Here is a 21,759-nt window from a genome sequence, read left to right as displayed (position 1 = left end):
ACAGGGGCTAGGGGAAAACAGGGCTGGCTGGTGGGGGGTGGCAGCCCCAGAAGATGGCATTGAAGAGACAGAGGCAGCTGCCAATGGCAAACCACAGGGCAGCTCCCATTGTTGATTCTGCAAAGCACCCTAAGCCTGCTGCAAGGATCCAGGCAGGGCGGGGGCTTGCCAGTGTAGGGCTGGGCAGTGAGAGGACTAGCTTAGACACAGCTGTGGGGCAACAAGGGGTGAGGCATAGGAGGTGGGGCACATTTCTTTAATGGTGCCCCACAACAGGTTCCCTCAATGAATGTCCCTAACAGAGCTTTTTTTCAGGGCATCTCTAGAATAAGGTGACCAGATGGTCACCTTTGTAAACCGGGACGGGGGGTAGACGGCTGTGCACGCGCAGCCGCAGGACTGCACTGCCTTCTGGGGCGCTGCCGTTTCCTGCCCTGTCACAGGGCGGGAAACAGCAAGCCCCAGAAGGCCGTGCTCCTGCGGCCACGTATCCGGGAGGCTGCCGCACTGCCTTGCGCCCCAGAAGGCAGTGCGGCAGCCTCCCAAAAATCGGGACAATTTAAATAACCCGCGGGACGCAGGACAAATTGTTTGAAGACGGGACTGTCCTGCCAAAAGCGGGACGTCTGGTCAGCCTGCTCTAGAACACAACTGCTGCTGGCAGAGCGCGTTGGCCAGTTTGGGCCAGGGAATGCGGATACAACCCAACAGTTTGGACCAGAACTTATCTAGATTCCTCCTGATAAGTAGGCAATTTTTTAATGTACGTGGTATGTTGTCATGTGCTTCCCAGAGGTGACCAGCATAAGGCAGTGGCATGACATGTTATTAGTATTCTCAGACACTTAGGTTAAATTGTAAAAACAAATTTCCCAAAACTTAGTAAGATTGGCATCAGCTTCAATCAAGAGAATAGTCGAGATTATTATACATCTGCAAATAAACTAATCATGACACACTTTTCATGCAGCTTTTATTTGTGAATAAAATGCCTGTCTCAGTTCTATACTTGTGTAAAATGCTGTCAAGTCACAGCTGACTTATGGCAACCCCCAGCAAGAGGCTTCCAAGACAAGTGAGAAGCAAGCAGAGGTGGTTTTCCTTCCTCTGCAGAGTCTTCCTTGGTGGCCTCCCTTACAAGTACTGACCCTGCTCACCCTCCAAGATCTGTTGAGATCAAGCTACATTCTTCCCTTCCCCAGTTCTATGTTATGAAAAAATATTGCCAATAACCAGTATAGCCTTATACCCTTTACCATCTTCATATTTGCTAGCTGCAAAGGGCAGTAAGTTCCAAAGCAACACCACTCAAGAGCTTAATGAAGCCACAAGAATAAAAAAAATCAAGTTATACTTTAGACAGGAGCAAGCTCAAGTCTCCTAAAGTGCACATAAAGATTTCAACAGCAACAGGAAAATCCACCCAAGGCTCACATGGCTATCAGAATAAGAAAACACAGTCAGTAGCCTATCAACATGGTGCCAAGAAACTTCTTTTATTCCCGTTGCATATCTCACTTCTGGCTTTCGGGTCAAATGTGACTTCCATATAAAACAACATTTACTGGACTGACAGCCTTCTCTAGGCACTCCCCATCATACGTTTTCCTAGCACGAGCTGATGCAATTTCCCTTTGCACTTGACCTATGGATGGAGCCGCTCAAAATGAGATTTTGCTTATAACAGGGAAAAGCTAAATGTCACCAGTGGAACGTTACCTCTGTTCCTCTGAGATGGTAAATGTGGGATAAAAGATTTGCAAACAAACAAACAAACAAACAAACAAACAAACAAACAAACAAACAAACAAACAAACAAACAAACAAACAAACAAACAAACAAACAAACAAACAAACAAACAAACAAACAAACAAAGAAGAAGAAGGAGAAGGAGAAGAAGAAGAGTAGGAGGAGTTTGGATTTATACCCCACCTTTCTTTTCTGTAAGGAGACTCAAGGTGGCTTATAAGCTCCTTTCCCTTCCTCACACCACAACAGACATCTTGTGAGGTAGGTGGGGCTGAGAGAGTTCCGAAGAACTGGGACTAGCCTGAGGCCACCCAGCAGGAATGTAGTAGTGTAGCAGGAATGTAGTAGTGCAGAAACGCATATGCTTCACCAGATAAACCTCTGCCACTCAGGTGGAGGAGTAGGGCACCAAATCCGGTTCTCCAGTTTAGAATCCACCTGCTCTTAACCACTGCACCACGTTGGCTTCCAGAAGCACATTAGATGAGGGAATGCATACTCAGGGCACAATTCTGTACTGAACCCCAGCTCAATCCCCATCCCCCTCTCCCTGCAATTATAAGGAAGATGTGCAAACATGGAGAGTACATAATATACTACCTCCCCTCCAGGAACGGCAAAAATGCCCCTCCCATAACACAGACAGCTTGGGAGGTGGTGTAAAAGAGGGTATGTGGCCCCCTTACCTGTTGTTGAAGACCAGACTGACTCACTATTTGCCAATTTAGTTGCCAATCAGGGACTTAGTCCAATGAACAATGGAACTTCCTTACCAGGTTGAACCTTACAGCAGCATTTATATACTGCTGTATATAGTCAATTATATACTGACTTTTGCTTCAATGGATGAAATGTTCTGAGGATGAAATATTCTTATACAACCATGGGTTGTCATGTATACGCATAACCTATTAAGTGGATGGGACTGCCATGAGAGCACCGATCATGCACACACCTACAGCTTTCATTTGCTGCACTGGCATGAGAAGTTCCTAGTGGCCCCTTTTATGAATAATCAGTAAGGCTACAACACTGACAGAACCCCCCTCTTGGAGGAGAATTTTCTTTGCTTTCATTGACACAGCAATAATGATCTGTTCTCTATAGGAAGATTAACTCATATAATTGAGAAAACAGAAAAAAAAAAAGCAGGCACAAGAGTGCCAGAAATACAGAAGGCTTTCATGGCTGGAATCATCAGGTTGTTGTGGGTTTTCCTGGCTGTGTGGCCATGGTCTGGTAGGTTTTACTCCTAATGTTTCACCTGCATCTATGGCTGGCCTCTTCAGAGGTATGTCACCGTGAGATGTGTTTCTCTCACTGACATACCTCTGAAGATGCCAGCCATGGATGTGACCAAAATGTCAGGAGCAAAAACTATCCGACCATAAAATTTAACAATCGATAGAGACACCATTACAAGAAAAAACGGAACAAGCAGAGAAAGTTCTGAGACAGCAGGCTCTGGTTCACAAGCATGTTGTTATGGAAATAACACAAAAACTTGTTTGCTCATTTACCAGCTGCCACTCCAGTAATGGTCCATCAATGGAGGACCAGAGAGACCTACTGGAGGACCAGAGAGACCTGGTCATTTGGAGAGGCATTTGCTCCCGCAAAGCTGCCTCACTTGGTATTGCTTCTAACAAGGCATTCTTCACGGAAAAAAACCACAGTCCCCTGGACCAGGATCTAGATCTGCAACTCTTCTATTTATCCCGGCATTTAAAAATATTTATTGGTTGCCTTCCCATTAAAATGCCCCAAGGCAGTGCATGGCATTAAAAGCTTGCTACTGAAAGTGGAGACATAAAATGATACAAGCAATGATAAAATTTTAACTGGGCTGTTTTAAAACCTCTGTTAATTTTAATGAGGGCCCTTTCCACACAAGTCATGTAGGATATTTTCAAGCCAGGCTTTTTGGTGGGAAAGATAAAACTTTTTTAAATACGACCACACTGTCAGGGAAGTCAGCTTGGAAATGTTTCAGCAGAAAACATCATGCCCCTACAGTGGCTTTTGTTATTTCCCCATTAAGCTTTAGTTTCCCCATAGTTAGAATGATTTTAGTTCTTTGTTAAGTCTTCCAAGGGAGGTTATTTCAGTTAGCCCCTGTCCCTTTAAGACATTTCCCAATAGGCAGTTTCCTTTCTTTACCCAGAAATCCCCTGTTTTAGTTCTAGCCAGTTAGTCTGACAGAGGTGATAAGGGTAGTTGGATACTGGAATATTCGTGACGTCCATATGATTATATGGTGGTCCATAGAGTACAAGTCAAGTTTAGCAGCAGTTAGAACTAGAAAAAGACTGAAAGAACTGAAAGGAAGCAAGACACAAGAGAAGACACAGTCTACAGCTTCAAACCTGCTCAAGACAAGCAAGTACTCTGACTTAGATAGACCCAAGGGAGGAGTTAGGGTCTTGTTTCTCTCAAGTAATAAACCCATTGTAAGACAGTTGAACCTGGCTTGTGTCTCCCCCATTCTGTCCTAGCCAAGTACAGGACACCTCAAACAGATTCACTTAGGGGGCAGAACAACAAGGGTTTTCAGAAATGACAGATTCAAAGGTAAATGAAACATTTTGAACCTCAGTGTGGGAAAATGAAGTGCAGAAGTGCAAGGAAGAAAGGTTTCATTGCTGTTCTGAAAATGTTATAGATGACTTCTGCAGAGAAGGCCATTTTATCACATTTTAATTTGAAAGCTGCCTCAAGTGGTTTCTTTGGAGAAGGAACATATTTTTTTCCTCTAAATATGAAACAGTATTAAAAACATAAAATTTAATCAGTTAATTATCTCAATGCAGATTTTTCTCAAGACAGATTTTAAAAGTATCAGTAGAACAAGAAAAAAAATAACCTGGAGAGCATGAAGGATATAAGAATAAACAGAACACATCCATTACCCAAGTACCTGGGCAAATAAAAATGTTTGTACTTGGCACCTAAAACTGGATCAAAGAGGGATGCTGATGGGAAAAAAAGAATGTACTATATACTACTACATGTGCCAAGAAGCTGGACTTACAGCTGGTTCGTGTGAAATTTAACCATGTGCAAAATTTATAGCCAAGGTAGTTGTGTTGGTGTGCTATGACTGTACATACTAGCATTTTGCACATAGCAAGTCAATTACAATTATGATTTGAGTCAAGCAACAAATGATTTAACTCCTCTCCCCACTAATCCCTCTGCCTTCTCTCAGTCACTTCTCCTCACTTGTACCTTCTCTCCCTTTCTCTTGCAGGCCTTCAGAACATTCTTCTCTCCAAAACCTTCATGTTTCCCAGCCTCTTGGCCTCTGGCCACATCCTTGTCATCTGTTCTTCTGATCCAACCACTTCCTTCCTTCCTTCCTTCCTTCCTTCCTTCCTTCCTTCCTTCCTTCCTTCCTTCCTTCCTTCCTTCCTTCCTTCCTTCCTTCCTTCCTTCCTTCCTTCCTTCCTCCCTCCCTCCCCTCCCCTTCCCTCCCTCCCTCCCTCCCTTCCTTCCTTCCTTCCTTCCTTCCTTCCTTCCTTCCTTCCTTCCTTCCTTCCTTCCTTCCTTCCTTCCTTCCTTCCTTCCTTCCTTCTCATCTGCTCTACTGTTTGCAGTGAGTCCTCCTCTGGCCACACTATCCCAGAATCCCCTTTCCAATTCCTGCTTCTGGTCCTCCCTATTCTTTAGTTATAACTCCCTTCACTGCTGTATCTCACAATATCCAGGTGGGCACTGATTGCTCAGTCCCCCCCCCCCCCACCTTCCTATCCTGTATCTTGCTCTTTTCTTTCTGCTGGGGACACTGTTCATGCAGCCACACGTGGGTTGAGATTGACACTGACATCTGTGTGACCTGAGCTCCAAACTCAGCCTCTGTGACATGCATAGCTGCTATCTAAAAACAGACAATATAGATTTACCAGTCATCATCTATGAATAGTGAAGATAATATATAATCACTTCCAGAGTGTATGGTTATCAACCTGTCCAATAACAACAGAGGCAAAATTATTGTTCCCCGCCAAGCCATTAAAAAAATCTGTCTTGCTGCTTAAGATGGTGTCTTGTTAAATTTATGTAGACTGCAATGTGCCACAGCACAAGAAATAACCTTTTCAGCAAAGACCTGCAAGAGGGAAAGGACATTAAAAAAAAACCCCTCCCCACACTGCTTATTAAGCGGCCCCACTTACCAACTTCATCTTTGATGTTTGCAAGCTCAGCCGAGAGCTCCTTTTCTTTCACAAGGGCATTTTCATTCTGTTAAGACAAAAGAACACATGTAGTGGCTTGGTTTATCCCAGCTAAGAACTTGCACGTGTTCATTTGCTAAACCTGATTAGGAAAATTCTTTCGCTCTGTTTTATTCTTCATCGTTGTCAAAATTAACCTCTACAGATTGTTCGCACAATTGTAATTTTCAACATTAAATCTGATATCCAGCAAGTTACCTTTTTGAAAAAGCTGAATTCTCCGTAAGTATAACTGATGTAGTCTAACATTCAGAGAATTTCCGGAGAGGAACAATGATTATACACCAAACACATCAGAAAAAGGAAGGGATGGAGGGTGGAAATGTAATAGACACATAAAAATCCATACTATTATTTACAAACAAAACTATATTCTTCTCATGTATTGGATAATACTTTTGAGTGCCAAATGTTTTATTGTAACCCACCTTGTACAGGCACTTGAGAATAACCAATATGGTTGTGCGTGTGTGTGTGCTGTCAAGTCACAGATGACATATGGTGACTCCACAGGCAAGAGATGTTTGAATGTGGTTTGCCATTGCTTGCTCCCACTTAAGCTTAGCAAGTTCTAAGAGAACCATGACTGGCCCAAGGTCAACCAGCAGGCCTCATATAGAAGAGTAGGAAATTGAACTCAGGTTAAAGTCTGCCACTCTTAACCACTACAGGTTCTGGTGGGTTCCTATGTAAACCTTTCCACAGCTACAGGGTATGCGATATACTCCTGCAGAAGTGAGGGGGTCTCTCTTGTCCTTTGCTGAGTGTAGCATTTGCTGTATCTTCAAACCCACCAGGAAAATACAGCAAATGCTACGCTCAGCAAAGGACAAGAGAAACCCCCTCACTTCTGCAGGAGTATATCGCATACCCTGTAGCTGTGGAAAGGTCTACATAGGAACCACAAAACACAGCATTCAGATCTGTATTAAGGAACACGAAAGACACTGTCGGCTTAACCATCCTGAAAAATCTGCAGTTGCAGAACATGTGTTAAACAAAACTGGACATAATATTTTATTTTATTCTGGACAATTCAGAAGCTTACTATGTCAGACTGCACAGGGAGGCCATTGAAATTCACAAATACCAGGACAACTTCAATAAGAAAGAAGAGACGTTAAAAATTAGCAAAGCCTGGCTCCCAGTACTTAAAAAATGGACTGATAACCCCACCCGCAATACAATGCACTCAACCACATCTTTGCATAGCAAGTTCCACCCAAACACTTAATGACTGGTTCCCCACCCTGGGACATGGACAATATACCACACTAAACTTTCCCTTCTCGCTTAGACACAGTGAGAAACAGACTTTTCTCTGTGATACACCTCTGAAGATGCCAGCCACAGATGCAGGCGGAACATTAGGAACAAAATCCACCAGACCACGGCCACACAGCCCAGAAAACCCACCAGAACCAGTTGAATCCGGCCGTGAAAGCCTTCGACAATACATTAACCACTACACTTTGCTGGTTATAGAGCCAGTAAAATGTACATAAATAATACAGATATTGGGTAGAGACAATGTGGTGTCATTGTTTGTTTACTCGATTAGAACCAGGAAATCTATGCTCGAATCCTTGTTCAGCGATGAAGCTTATTGGGTGATCTTGCACCAAAAACAAATATTTCAGCTACACATCACAAGCCTGGTATGAGAAAAAGTGGAGGAGGAGAAAACTATGTATATAGCTCTGAATTGCTCATAGGAAAATTCACATACAAATATGAAATCTGGTGATAGATAGGTTATGGTTGCAATCTAGGGTTGCTAAACTCCAGGTGGAGCCTGCCGATCTCCCAGATTTACAGTTGATCTCCAGATTACAGAAGTCAGTTCCCCTGAAGAAACTCGGATTTTACGGAATACTCTGATGAGGTCCCTTCCTTCCCCAAACCCCACCCTCTGTAGGATGTACCCTCAAATCTCAAGGAATTTCCCAACCCAGAGTTGGCAACTCTACTGAAATCCAAAGCACATTGACTAGGGAGTAAATCCTATTACCGGTAATCTCATTAGTGTTTGATTCTGGGTACCGTCAAGAGGCTAAACTCCTAGTAGAGTCACTCCAGGCAGAATGGTCACAGCTGAGACATCAGTCTAAGATGTGTCCACCCCCTTTAAGAATCAATAGCCACATCAGCAGAAGAGAACAGACAGAGCCAATGGTGATGAGGCAAAGGAATCCCTTAAGAGTAGCTACAGGGCAGGTAGTTTCACTTCAACTAACCCTGGTTAGTTCTGTACAGAAGGCGATGGTAAACCATTTCTGATCAATCCTTACCTCAAAAGCCCTAGGATGAGACAATCCAAAATGAAAAAGATATAATGCTGGAATATGAAACCCCAGATATAATGGCACTTAGTCAGCTACTGTGGAAGAGCGGAGGACAGGTAAGAGTAGTGCTAATCTTAATCACACAACTGGACTGAAGCCAAAAGGGCATTCAGATGTTGATGTGAATGGATGCAAAAGGAAAGTCTAAAGCTGTTTGACACAGACAATAGGAACATGGAATGTGAGAAGCATGAATCAAGGTAAGCTTGAAATTGTAAAATGAGAAATGGAACATTAAAACATCTGAGTCTTGGAAGTGGGTGAACTAAAGTGGACTGGGTTAGGATTGATATTATTCAGTCAGAAAAAAGTGTAGCTGAGTAGACAAACTCGGGCAATGACAAAACAGAAGAAACTGAGATACTTTAATAGTGAGGCAAGATGTAGTCAGGGCTATAACGCAAAGTCTGACTGACTAATATCAAACAGACTTCAGGGAAAGCCTATCAACATCACCATCATTCAAGTTTATGCCCCAACCACAAATGCTGATGAGGAAGAAATTGAAAGCTTTTAAGCAAGTGTCCAGGAAGAAATTGATCACACATTTGAACAAGATACGGTGACGATCATAGGTGACTAGAACATAAAAGTAAGAAAAGTAAGAAAGGGGGTGCCAGCACGGCACTGTTGCAATGCAGCAACACCAGCTGTGCGAACAGTGCCCCAGGGACGTCCTTAGGGTGCTGTTGTTGGGCTGTGCGGAAACAGTCATAGAGTCACTATGAATCAGAAGCAACTTGACAGCATTTAACATATAACACACACACATATCTTTAGGATTGTACTTCATATTATGTTTCCCCCAGCTGTACTGAGGAGCTATGAGCATGGTTATAAGTCCTGATGATAAAAACTTTATGACCTGAGATGACTTTACGAATCATAAGCAGGCACCCAACCTGCTTATGTTATTCCGGGGTCTTGATATTGAAGGGTACTACAAACTGAATGGATCAGGAATTCTATGTCAGTACAAACTAAGAATAATGATTCATGTGTTGTGCTGGGATGAGGAGATTCACTCAAGTCCACCTTAGTTCAAAGAAAAGGAATATTTAAAATGGAACAAATAAATAATGTTATTGTTTCATTTTTTATCTGCAATGATATTTTTCGTTGATTTAAAACAATTCTCCTCAGCTTCTATTCCATCCACCTTGGGGTTCTCAATATTTAGATTATCTGAAAGAGGAAATAAATATTCTTGGCATTGTGCATACTAATGCTTACAACATTTGGACCTACAATCCCCCTGATTTATGGTGCCATTTTATTAGTCTCTATAAGGTAAAATAACCAGAACATTTCTTACCATCTTTCATAATAGAAAGCTTCAAATGATTGGATAAGCCAACATAAAACAAATTTAACCTGACAATATTGAAACATCCTTGTTAGAACATGAGGGTTTTAGTGAGAGAGATTTCACAAGAGATGTATGAATCATCAGAAGATGATAAAGTAAAACCCACCAGAGTTTGATTGAGTATAATAGATACCAGAAACAACAGCAAGAAAGATCATTATGCTACTTCCTTATTGCACTACTATTCTTCCTCTTGCAAACAATAAAAACAAGAAATATACTGCATTAGGCAGGGTCACACTGATTAGAAAAGCTAAATCAGGAAGCTATAAATATGACTCCTGGATAAGAAAGCACAATGTCTTTTCAAGAATAAAAACCAATAAAATCTCAGTCAGCAAACTGGTAAGCAGTAAAGAGATGTTTACAAGAACCTCTTGAAACTGAAGCGTCATTTGGAGCCAGATGTACAGGGGCTACTTGCAAGAACTACAGAGACGGCTTGGATTGAAATTGGGCCACAGCCCTTTATTATTAATATAATTATTACAACGAAGCTAGGCAAGCAAGAGGAGCGCATCTTATCTGCTGGTCAGCATCCCTGACTGATCCCGGCTTCAACCCAATTCTTGTTGGGGAGGACAGAGGTCGTGGGCCACGGGGCATCCGCATAGCCATTCTTTCTGTGTGCCCTTGCCCTGCTGCCCCAGTGTGTCAGACTCTCCTGCAGAAGGAGCCTTTAGCTGACATGCGCCCCATTACCCACCCCTCCCTCTAGGGAGAGGCTCTTACATACAAGGCTCTGCCCCCCCCTGTTGCAATTACGGGCCTAGCTGATTCTAGTGCTGTGATTTCTGTGCCAATCATGATAGGAATTACACCTTCAATTTCTGGTCATGGAAAGAAGCATAGTACTGTTGTTGGGGAGAGAACTCTGGCTGGGGACTGATTCTGCATCCATTAGCCAGAAGAACCAGTAATAGAATGTCTATCACAATTCCAAAGAAAAGGACTCAATGCCAAAGATCTTTAAGAGGAAAAAACTTAAGGACATCACAGAGATTTACCAATCTGGCAATGGAAAATGCCATCAAGTCACAGACGACTTATGTTGACCCCACAGGATTTTCAATACAAGGAATGAAAATAAATAGTCTGACATTGCCTGCCTCTACATAACCATCCTGGACTTCCTTGGTGACCTTCCAAGTGCTAACCTGCTAAGCTTCAGAAATCTGAATAGATAAAGCTAGCCTAGGCCATCCAGATCAAGGCATTTACCAGTTTACTTCACAAAAATGGCATTTAGGACATTTAAAAACAGTTTTATAAAACTGAATTTAAGTGACTATGTTCTCCTTTTGGGATCCTGTCTACCACAGCCAACCCACGCATGTGGCTGGTTTATATATGGGTACCGTGCTCTGATTAATTTCACTAAAACACCATCTCTGCGCAAGAGATGTCTAAACTCAAGGATGCATGGAACAGATGTTTTAGTGCAGCCGTAATTTTATCAAAAGATATCTGAAATGGCAAACTTCCATGTAAGCATTCACTGTGCTGAACACCATCCTTTTTAAAAGGTTCTTGTTATCCTTGTAAATGTGGTGCAGTGGATACTGTTCTGAGTTCAGATCTGAGAAAGCCTTGTGTAACAGCTGTTTCCTTGGGTAGCCTGGGGCATGCCACCATAACCTGTGGCCTACAACGGAGGCCCAGGGTTTATGGCTCAGGGACAGAGAATATGCTTTGCTTGCAGAAGATTCAGTCCCCAGCCTCTCCAGTTTAAAAGGCCAGGTGACATGAAAGAGTGCCACCTGAAAACATGGAGGGCTGCTGTTGCCAGGTAGCGGAGGCAACACTGACATAGATCTGGTTTCTGACTCAGCTGTATGTGTTGAGCTAATTTTTAATGCACAGAAGGTTAAATTCAGTTTTAAAACGGAGAGCCTACTTCCAGGAGTGTTGTCTGAACCATAAAAACTAATAAGATTTCCTACCAACCTTGATTTTTTCCTGTTTTATACATCTTTTTGCTGGTTTACATACATCAGTTTGCTGGTTTAATTAGTGCACTTCTATTCACAAATTTACTTATTATTTTCTTTATTATTTTTCCTTTGTTATTTCCTTATTATTTTCCTTATCATAGCATTGGTAAGGATTATTTTCCATTACAATTTCTTTATTTTCCTTATCATAGCATTGAGTTGCTATAGTAAAACTTCATCAAGATAAGGAAAGGGGAAAAAAGGTGTTTCATTGAATATACACAGTAATGGCAGGACTATGGTCCTTTCCGCTCATGCAGAAAAATGCACTTTCAATTAACTTTCAATGCACTTTGAAGTTGGATTTTACTTTGCGGAATAGCAAAATCCGCTTTCAAACAATTGTGGAAGTGGATTGAATGTGCATTATTCTCCGTGTGTGGAAGGGGCTTAAGTACGAAATGTGGAAATCACTCCTCTCACATTCTCTTTAAACTGGTGGCATCCCTTTTGGATGAACCAAAGTTTACAAAGCTGCATCTGCCTACCCAAAGTAATAAACTAAAAGAATATAAACACAGGACAGCTTAGCAGAGAAAATCAAAAGTTATTTCAGTTCAGCTTTGTGTATCACATGATGCAAAGCATGTTTATCTGAGATTCTTGATTCAGTGATATTATGCTCAGTCAGCAACACCGCTTGACAAAGTCAAAGAACAAGGGCTTTAGCCATGTTCTTATAGGTCAGTGTGGGCCAGACTTGCCCATACTTACAAATCCATATAACTGTGAATTAATACCCTTTCCAATTATTAGGGGGAAAAAATCCCCTGCAAGTACATATTTTGTTGCCTTCCTTAAGTTTTGAGCTACAACACTGACTACCTAAAACAGGGGTGTCCAACTCTGGCACTTCAGATGTTCATGAATATTCGAAGCTCCAGAGTTGGACACCCCTGATCTAAACCAAGCGCTATAATAGAATGTTGTAAATAAATTATCATATCTGAATATCTGACTATAAATATGCCTTCATTTAATGTTCAACACTTATTTCCTACAACTTGTTAATTACCACAACTCCACAAATCCCTATAATGGGAAGTTTTGTGTAAATACTATTATTCTTATTCATATTGGCATGCTTTAGGTTCACCCTAATAGATGATAGTAGGTAGGATTGCCAGACATGGTCTGACAACCAGAAGACATGGTCTGACAGTTTGAACTCTCTTTTGTTGCAGAACTGAGGCGCGGGAGCCTCAGGTCATAACTGAAGGAAACAGCCATCTGATAACTGGGTGCGGTAGTGAGCCCATCCAGATTCTCTGAATGGACCTTTTCTGCTCTCCTTTCAGCACCATTGCGGAGTCTCGCGGGAAGACAGCGGGATTTCATGATTCCATTTACAAAAGTTGTAATTGTATCTTCCTTTTGTATTGATGTTTCTTTATTGGTGTTCGGTCAGGGACTTGCCCCCCTGGCCTGCCCCCTTGACCTGCCCCTTTGCCCCTTTGAGATATGTGTATACAAGTTCTTGCGCTTGGTTACAAGAGCGCGATTCTCCTGCCCGAGCTGTCACCACCACTTCCAAATGAAATACTTTGCCTCGGAGAAACACCAGCTTCCTGCGCCTCAATACGTTGCTGAGCTGAAATCACTTATTGTTACCCGAGCAGCAGCGGTAACACTCAGAAAAACTGTGACTAGCCCAAGGTCACCCAGCTGGCATGTGTTGGAGTGCACAGGCTAATCTAGTTCCCCAGATATGCCTCCACAGCTCAAGTGGCAGAGCAAGGAATCAAACCTGGTTCTCCAGATCAGATTGCATCTGCTCTTAACCACTATGCCACTGCGATTCTGGGAGAGCCCTGGGCCACACCTGGAGATTGACAGCCCTATCTGTAACAGGCTTGCTAGACAGAATGATGTGCTGGGGCTTTTTGGCAGTAAAACTGAGGGTGTCTGCAAATAGGGACACTGTTCTCAGGAGGACCGGACTTCAAACTACGCAGAATGCGGCACTGCAGCAGGGGCTGTTCTTCTGTGCCCTTCTCGACATCTGCACCTGCCCAAACTCTTATTTGCACATTACTACTACACAAACAATAGGCCTCTTCTTCTCCATTGCAGCCCGTCATGCTCTTCTCCTTTAATCTGGAAAAGCAAAAGCTATTCTGCCAATATAGTTACTTCCAAAAGTATTCCCTATATATTCAAAGGGAGCAAGAGCTTTGCTTCAGTAAGCAAAACAGAGGGATAGTCTACAGAAAGATAAGACTTCATACCCAGACAGGGCAATAAATGAAACTGCTTCCCAGTGCAATTCATACTGCAGATGAGGTCAGAAGGTATAATTGTACCCAATGAAGTGTTACCCATAGTGATGGGGTGATTTTTGGTATAATGGCATCTCCACAAAATTATAATGTGGAGTTATAATGTGGAGTTATAATGTGGAAACACACAAATGAACCAGCGTGGTGTAGTGGTTAAGAGCAGCACACTTTAATCTGGAGAACTGGGTTTGATTCCACACTCTTCCACATGAAGCCTATCTGGTTAACTGGGTTTGTGTCACTGCTGCTCTGCATGAAAGCTACTGAGTGACCTTGGCCAGTCACAACTCTCTCAGAACCCTCTTGGCCCCACCTACCTCACGAGGTGTCTGTTGTAAGCTGCTTTGAGAATCTTTAATGAACAGAAAAAGCAAGGTATAAAAACAACTCTTCTTTTTCAAAACAGTTTCACTGTCTGATTAATGCATTTATTTCTGCCAACAAAACAACACTTGCCCATACTTAACATTTTAAATGTCTTTCATGGATACTGATAGGCCTAATTCTTTTGCCCTGAATGTTTTGTTTTCCAATTATTTATATGGCTTTTCAACAGGACTGCTGATTAATGGGATGAGATGTCTGACCTTGGTCTCTTCCTCTGAAATACTGGATAGATATGGTGTCAGCTAATCTCTTTATGAACCTCAGGATATCCGGCAGGCAAAGCAGATTTGCAAATTCCTGACATGTTCCATTACCCTGTCACCATGGATTGTGGACTATGGATATTACATTAATAAGAAATGAAACAGTTTCCTATCATCTTTGGGATGCGGTTGATAACATTCCATCTCATTAAACAGAACCTGTATGCTGAGTTCAAATTAACTGGCCTTGAAAATTTACTTCCACTATACCAGGGGTCTGCAACCTGCGGCTCCGGAGCCGCATGTGGCTCTTTCAGCCATATACTGCGGCTCCACATGGCCTGGAGGTTGGAGGGTAGTGTAGGCATGTCCCTCCAGCCCTCCAGAGCAGCGCTGGAAGGAAAGGTGAGTGGAAGGGGCGAACCGGAGACGGCTCCGTCTGTGAGGGCGCCGCTTTTCATGTCCCCTCCACTCACCTCTCCTTCCAGCGCTGCTCTGGAGGGCTGGAGGGACAAGCCCAAGCTGCCCTCCGACCCCTGGAGGTTGGAGGGTAGCATGGGTGTGTCCCTCCAGAGCAGCCACCATCCCCCCTCTATTATCCCCGCAGCTGCCACCCCCCTCTGCCCCACGGAGCAGGCGGCTGCCTGCTTAATTGGGCAGGGGGGGTTGGAATGGCTGCCTCTCCGGCTCAGTAGACCTTCAGGGCCGTGGAAAACAGGTCTGAATGGCTCTTTGGGTGGTAAAGGTTGCTGACCCCTGCACTATACCCTATTTGGGATAAAGATGACAGTGCCTACCTAGTTCTGTCCCCAAGGCGCTAGGACTCAAACGGAGCATTCGGGAACAAAGACGATCCAGGAAATGGCAGATGAATTCACAAATCTCCTGCCATCTTTATCCTGAACATGGTATACTCTAGTATGGATGTACATTGGGACAATGAGAGCCAGCATGGTGTAGTAGCTAAGAGCAGGTGAACTCTAATCTGGAGAACCAGATTTAATTCCCCACTCCTCCACATCAGCGGCAGAGTCTTATCTGGTGAACTGGATTTGTTTCCCTGCTCCTGCACATGAAGCCTGCTGAGTGACCTTGGGCTTGTCATAGTTCATTCAGAACTCTCAGCCCCACCTACCTCACAAAGTGTCTGTTGTGGGGAGAAGAAGGGAAAGGAGTTTGTAAGATGCTTTGAGACTCCTTACAGGAGAAAAAGGAGAGGTATAAGCAGAGATGGGATCCAGCAGGTTCTCACAGGTTCCCGAGAGTAGGTTATTAATTATTTGTGTGTGCCGAGAGGGGGTTACTAATTGGTGATTTTGCCACGTGATTTTTGCCTTAGTTACGCCCCTCCTCTTCAGCAGTATCGCACAGAACTTGAAGCAGTCTGGCAGGAGGTGCACCGGCGTGCGTGGCAGCCTGCACCTGCGTGCATTTGTTTCTCGCCCAAGGACCGGCGCAGCAGCTGTGTCCTTGCCACAGCCCCGCCCGGGAATGCCCCGCCCCGAAATTCCCAGCCCCGCCCCCATGTGCCCCACCCATCCCCATTGGCGCTACGCCACAGTTTGAATCCACCATGGGAACCTGTTACTAAATTTTTTGGATCCCACCACTGGTATAAGTGCAAACTCTTCCTCTTTAAGTGGGTAAGATCCACAACTGCACACATCTGAGTTTTCTTTCCAGTGGCTCCCACCTAGAGGAACAGATTGCGTGAAGAAGCCAAACAGGTTCTCCTACTTCTGATGTCTTTCAGAACGTGCAAAATGGAACTGTTCAGGAAGGCATTTGGATAAAGTGAAGATGGTGGCGTTTCAGCCTGAGAACACCCCCTTCAGGGGTGCAGACTTTTTACGCATGCAACCTGCATGGTGTATGTCTGTTTAGGGAATGGGCTAACCAGGGAGACGTGTTTTTTCTCTCTCCACCGATGCCTCTGCCACCAATTCCCCCTTTGGGAGCGGAGCAGTGGTGCTGGCCCCAGCTGCCCCTCTGCTCTCCCTGCCCCAGTTGGATTTGGGCTCTCTTCATTTAGCTGAAATCCACCTTGAGCTTCAATGAGAAGGTAAACTTTAAGTGTACCAAAACCAATCAATCAAATAACTAGAGGTAATAGAACAGTGCAAGATAACATCATACTGTTTGGAGATAGCAATTTTATGGATTGTCTAGGGACAGGGTTTAGCTTATTGAAGTGGTATTTGGGAGACCCAGGTTCGTATCTCCACTCTGACATGGAAGCCTGCTGTTTGTAAGTCATCTTGAGTCTCCTTATAGGAGAGAAAGGTGTGGTGTAAACAGTGGTGGGATTAAAATAATTTAACAACTGGTTGGTTCTGGTGGGTTTTCCGGGCTGTGTGGCCATAATCTAGTGGATCTTGTTGTTAATGTTTCGCCTGCATCTGTGGCTGACATCTTCAGAGGTGTATCACAGGGGGAAGTCTGTTACACACTGTATCAGATGCAGGCGAAACGTTAGGAACAAGATCCACCGGAACACCGCCACATAGCCCGGAACCAGTTGAATCCGGCCATGAAAGTCTTCAACAATAAATTTATTAACTGGTTGTTTACAAGCACCATTGTAATAACCGGTTCTGCCGAAGTGGTGCGAACCTGCTGAATCCCACCGCTGGGTATAAATCCAAACTCTTCTCCTTTTTCTTCTTCTAAGGTTTGGACTGTTAGATAGAAAACAAAAGAACAATAGCTCCATCCTGAGTTGTCCAGGACACCAGTTATGGTCCTCATCTCAAACCTTGGTGCTCTTCATGCTTCTGCCCATAGGAGTGAGACGGGGACAACCACCAACAGGCCTTCTAGTAGTAGTGCCCGATCTGTGGAATTACCTCCTCCACTGAAATTTGCCTGGTGTCTACAGTACTGATTTTTAAGCACCAGTCCAAAAAAATCTTTGTTCATTCAGGGTTTTCAGTGAGTTTCATCTCTATCCTTTTTTTATCCTGTCTGTTTTTACATCTGCTTTTATGCTCATTTGAAACTGCTCACTACCATTTAAAAATTACTGATGTCTTAATTTATCAAATTATCAGTTATATTTCTGATTGAAAATGTATTATTTATGGTTTCATTTTATGTGGTTAGCCACCTCAAGATGTTTTGGGAGCTTACAGAGTAAACTTATTTTTAAAAATAAACATGATTGTGTGTCTCCACAACCCCAAAATTGCTTGATCAGACACTTTGGACCCCACAATACTAATAAGTCTTTTTAACTCTTTAAATTTTAGTCAGATACTGAGCAATTTCAGCTCAATCTGTAGAATAATTAATCGAATCATAATTAATAAACAAAACAAAAATGGGTGGCTAATCATTGCAATAACCTGAGTAGCCCAGACCACACTGAGCTTGTCAGACTGCAGCAGCTAATGAGGGTCAGTCATGGTTAGTATTTGGATGGGAAATATGCAGAGGAGAGCAATGACAGACCATCTCTGCTTGTCTCCTCCCTGGAAAACCCCGTCATGGGTCATCATAATTCTGTTGCGACTTGATGGCCCTTAAGTATTATTTAAAGTAACTTCAGACCGATTGTGCTTGTTCTACCCAATAGTACAACGCATGAATGAACATGAAACTGCCTTACCCTTAATCAGGTAAGTCTACCAAGGTGAGAATATCTACTTGAATGCCAGTAGTTCCAGAGTCTTAGAAGAAGTCTTCCATCCCATCTGCTACCTGATCCTTTAATTGGAGATGCTGAGTATTGAACCTGGGACCTTCTGCACACATTACGGCTGTGAGGTGCGGAAGAATCGCACATAATGTGATTCTTGTTTAACCCACTCTATGGCCAATAGAACGGGTGAAGGTGGGTTAGACTTGTGTTAGGGGCAGGAACTATGCAAAGTTCCCACCCATCACAGGTTTTATCCTGCCCTTATTTATTGGCCCATGCAGAGAGGGCCTTACTTAAAAGGTTAAAAGAACAAGACCAAAAATTGGAGATAAATCCATTCACAGCTATCACCCATGGCCACACGCACAGGCAGCATTTTGATTGACAGATGCTGTGTGAGTGCTGTCAAGTCACAGCTGATTTATGGGAACCACAGAGGGGTTTCAGGGCAAGGGACATTTGGAGGTGGTTTGCCACTGCCTGCTTCTGGCTGGACTGAGAGACTTCTGAGAGAAATGTGGCTGGCCCAAGGTCACCCAGCAGGCTTCACGTGGAGGAGTGGGGAATCAAACCTAATCCTCCAGATTAGAGTCTGCTGCTCTTAACCATTACACAAAGCTGGAGATGAGCAACTGGGATTGGCCATCCCCGCTTTGCTTTGCAAGAGGCATCTGCGTGGCCACTATTCAGAACAAAACACTGAACATGGCTTTGTTGTGTAGGCCAACTTCGGTGTCTCTCACATGCTAAGAATGCTTTCCCTCCACCAGGGTCTGGCTGAAAGTACGTTCAGACAACGAAGCTATGAAAGAACTACTTGACAGCTTATCAGGGTTGCGTGAAGGCTTGGTGGCCTTCATCCAGACTCCTGGCCATTTGAACCCACTCAGAGTTACTGTAAATGATGACATAACGTGAAATATGCCTACACTGTTTTCAGTGCTGAATTCTCTGTGTTCATTCATTTTCCCACCAGTACTTTGAAGGACTTTGCTGGGATTACTGTCCATCCTCATACCATCCCCGTGGTGATCAGTAGGTATAATTTATAGATGCCGGTGGTCTCCCAGACAGTCCAAGGCTTTGGAATCTGTGCAACATTCTGTGTATTGAACTGAGTGTCGCTTTATGCCCCTCATGCTTGGAAAATATCCAATCAGTTTGGGCTGTGGATGTGGTGCTTAGTCATGGCTGCACAATATACAAAATGCCTCCAGGGCAAGGGTTTAGCATACCAGTGGAAGGCATAAGCCTTCTTAATTTCCTTCATTCTATAAATATTTCATTTGATTCCTCTGGAAGGCAATAGCTAACTTTTATTGCAACCAAGATTCCAAATGATGTGCCATCTGTCTTTCTCATCAAACATCTTTTTCAAACATGCCACTTCAGTTGAGAGCAAGCTCCTTCTTTTCTTCTTGGTTCTCTTTAGATTAAAGTGTCAAAGCGCAACTTATAACCAGGATTCTCCCAAGAGAGGCTGCAATTTGATGAGTTCTGTATTAAGCCATACATTTTTAACTTGGATAGCAACATACCTCAAGCTATATAGTTGGTTCTCGTTATTAGATAGACAACAGGAAGCTTCGGTTTGCTTTTTTTGAGTAGATCATCGTGATTGTTCAAGTCCCTTGTAAAATCTACCATATCCTTGAAAAGCTGGGGCACAGGTTTGTTTGTTTTTGCTGAGTCCCATTAATGAACTCAACATTCTTTACTAAAATCTAGAGGGAAAGAAGTACAAGCTAGCAGTGCAATTTTAAACAGAGTTGCACTTTTCTGAGCTCATTGATTTTAGTGGCTTTAGAAGGATGTTATTCTGTCCTCGGATTTAACTGTAGGCACCATAAGTAATATTCGACCTCTCTTCCACATGCTGTTCTCCTGCTACCTGTTGCTATTATTAGAATCTCTGCATTGATATTTATGACACAATTAAATCCAGAAGGTAAAGACTCAACACTCTGACACAGGCGAAGAATATAGCTCCCTAGCCTTTGTGAAACCTGGAATTACCTAGCAGTCAGCAAAGGATAACTTAAAAAAAGGAAAGAAAACACCAAAGGCAATCAGAGAAGGCAGAGTTTTTCCTGGTCAGCAAAATAAGCTAAGTTCACATTTGAATGCAGGAATCATCATGAAGCATGAAGCCCTTAAATATGCATTCCACAGGTTATATATTAAGAATACAAAATTTAAAACAAATCTAGTCTCTGTCCACAGTGATCTCAGGATGCTATTGCTTCCCCCAAAACATTGCTGACTACATTTAGACTGCAGGGTAAAATGATGCAAGGCACTGCAGTGTTAGGCGAATCTTCATGGTTTTTGTTTGTTGCCATCAAATGGAAAGTCAGCTGATTAGAAAGAAGATGAACATCACATACACATAAGCACACATGAAGACACACGAAGACATTCACCCTGCAATCCCCCCCATCCCTCCCAGTTAGTTGCCACTTGCAATGCAACGTTACCTACATGAAGGGATCAGAGATCTGCCTGCTCTTGGAATTAAGGAGAGAAAAACAAAAAATAAGGAGACAAAAGTACCGTCTTGTCCAAGCAGTAATAAAGCTTGCAGCAGCCGTGGCCCATCCTGGTCGGCTTGCTGAAAAAGCAGCCAGCTTCATTCAGATGGTCAGAGTAGTTAATTCCTAAGAAGCAAGAAAACACCCCCCCTCCTTTGAAAGGAAGAGGTGAGCTGCTGAGAACTGCCCCAACTTGTGATGCGCAGGGTTCCCCTCCAGCTACCTGGCTTTCCTCTTCCCTCCCCTTATTAACTTCAGGAATGCAGGAAGAGAAAGAGGAGGTGGAGCGAGGAGAGAAGAGCACATCAAAATCCGGCCAGAGAAAAGGGAGAGAGGGAGGGACATTTTGCTACTGGACGCCTCCTCCGAGCCAGGCAGATCGATAGGGAGAAACCAAGGGAATAGTTGATCAGTTTTGCAGTTCTCTGAGGACAGCCGGAACGCTCCTCCCCGCAAAAAATGACAAGGCTCTCAGTCTGCTCTGTCCGTCGCTGCCTCCTCCCACAACATCCTCAGATTCACTGTATTCATTGTTGCCTGCTCTAGTGGCCGAATGTAACAGGCTGTGAGGCTGGATAGATTCAGCACAAGCATAAAAATGAGGATCTAAAACTCAGCAGCAAGGAAACATTAAATCACAGCAAGATGCCAGTAAGAGGAGATGCCACGGCTCAGTTGGCAAGTATATGCACTGCATTTGAAAGATCCCAAGATTTCAATCCTTGGCATAGCTATCAGGTTCCCTGGCTGGGGAAGTCCAGAGATTTTCAATCAGAGAAGGCAGGAGAACCGAGTTAGATCAACAATGGCATGACTCAGCAGATGAAAATTTGTTTTTCAGATCTGTCAGGCTGTGTATAGACGCCCCAGGAAAACTGCCCATTGCTGATGTGCGGAAAAATTAGCACTGAGCCAACGTTATCTCCGGAGACCACCAAAAGGGCAAGGAGCTCTGATTTATGAATGTGGGCAAGCCTTCTGAGTCTGCAGAGTTTCAAGATGAAGTGAGGGAGAGGCAAATCCTGT

General features: G+C 43.5%; 1 protein-coding gene across 2 annotated transcripts in view; it reads right to left on the bottom strand.

Annotated features, from left to right (window-relative positions):
• Positions 1–21,759, bottom strand: part of MTUS2 (microtubule associated scaffold protein 2) — a 347,703-nt gene that overhangs the window by 21,570 nt on the left and 304,374 nt on the right. The window contains exons 1-2 of one of the 2 annotated variants that reach the window (XM_048495115.1): positions 20,756–20,940; positions 5,926–5,992 (exon numbers count right to left, since the gene is read on the bottom strand). In XM_048495115.1, coding sequence (XP_048351072.1) covers positions 5,926–5,992; positions 20,756–20,800 — 112 coding nt within the window. In that variant the 5' untranslated portion in view covers positions 20,801–20,940. Of the gene's footprint in view, positions 1–5,925; positions 5,993–20,755; positions 20,941–21,759 lie in introns of those variants that run through there. The other variant, XM_048495114.1, reaches the window with a different exon arrangement.

This window comes from Sphaerodactylus townsendi, linkage group LG04 (genome assembly GCF_021028975.2).
Source record: "Sphaerodactylus townsendi isolate TG3544 linkage group LG04, MPM_Stown_v2.3, whole genome shotgun sequence".
Lineage (NCBI taxonomy): Eukaryota > Metazoa > Chordata > Lepidosauria > Squamata > Sphaerodactylidae > Sphaerodactylus > Sphaerodactylus townsendi.
The sequence above is the reverse complement of the archived record's forward strand: the minus strand, read 5'-3'. Positions and strand labels throughout refer to the sequence as shown.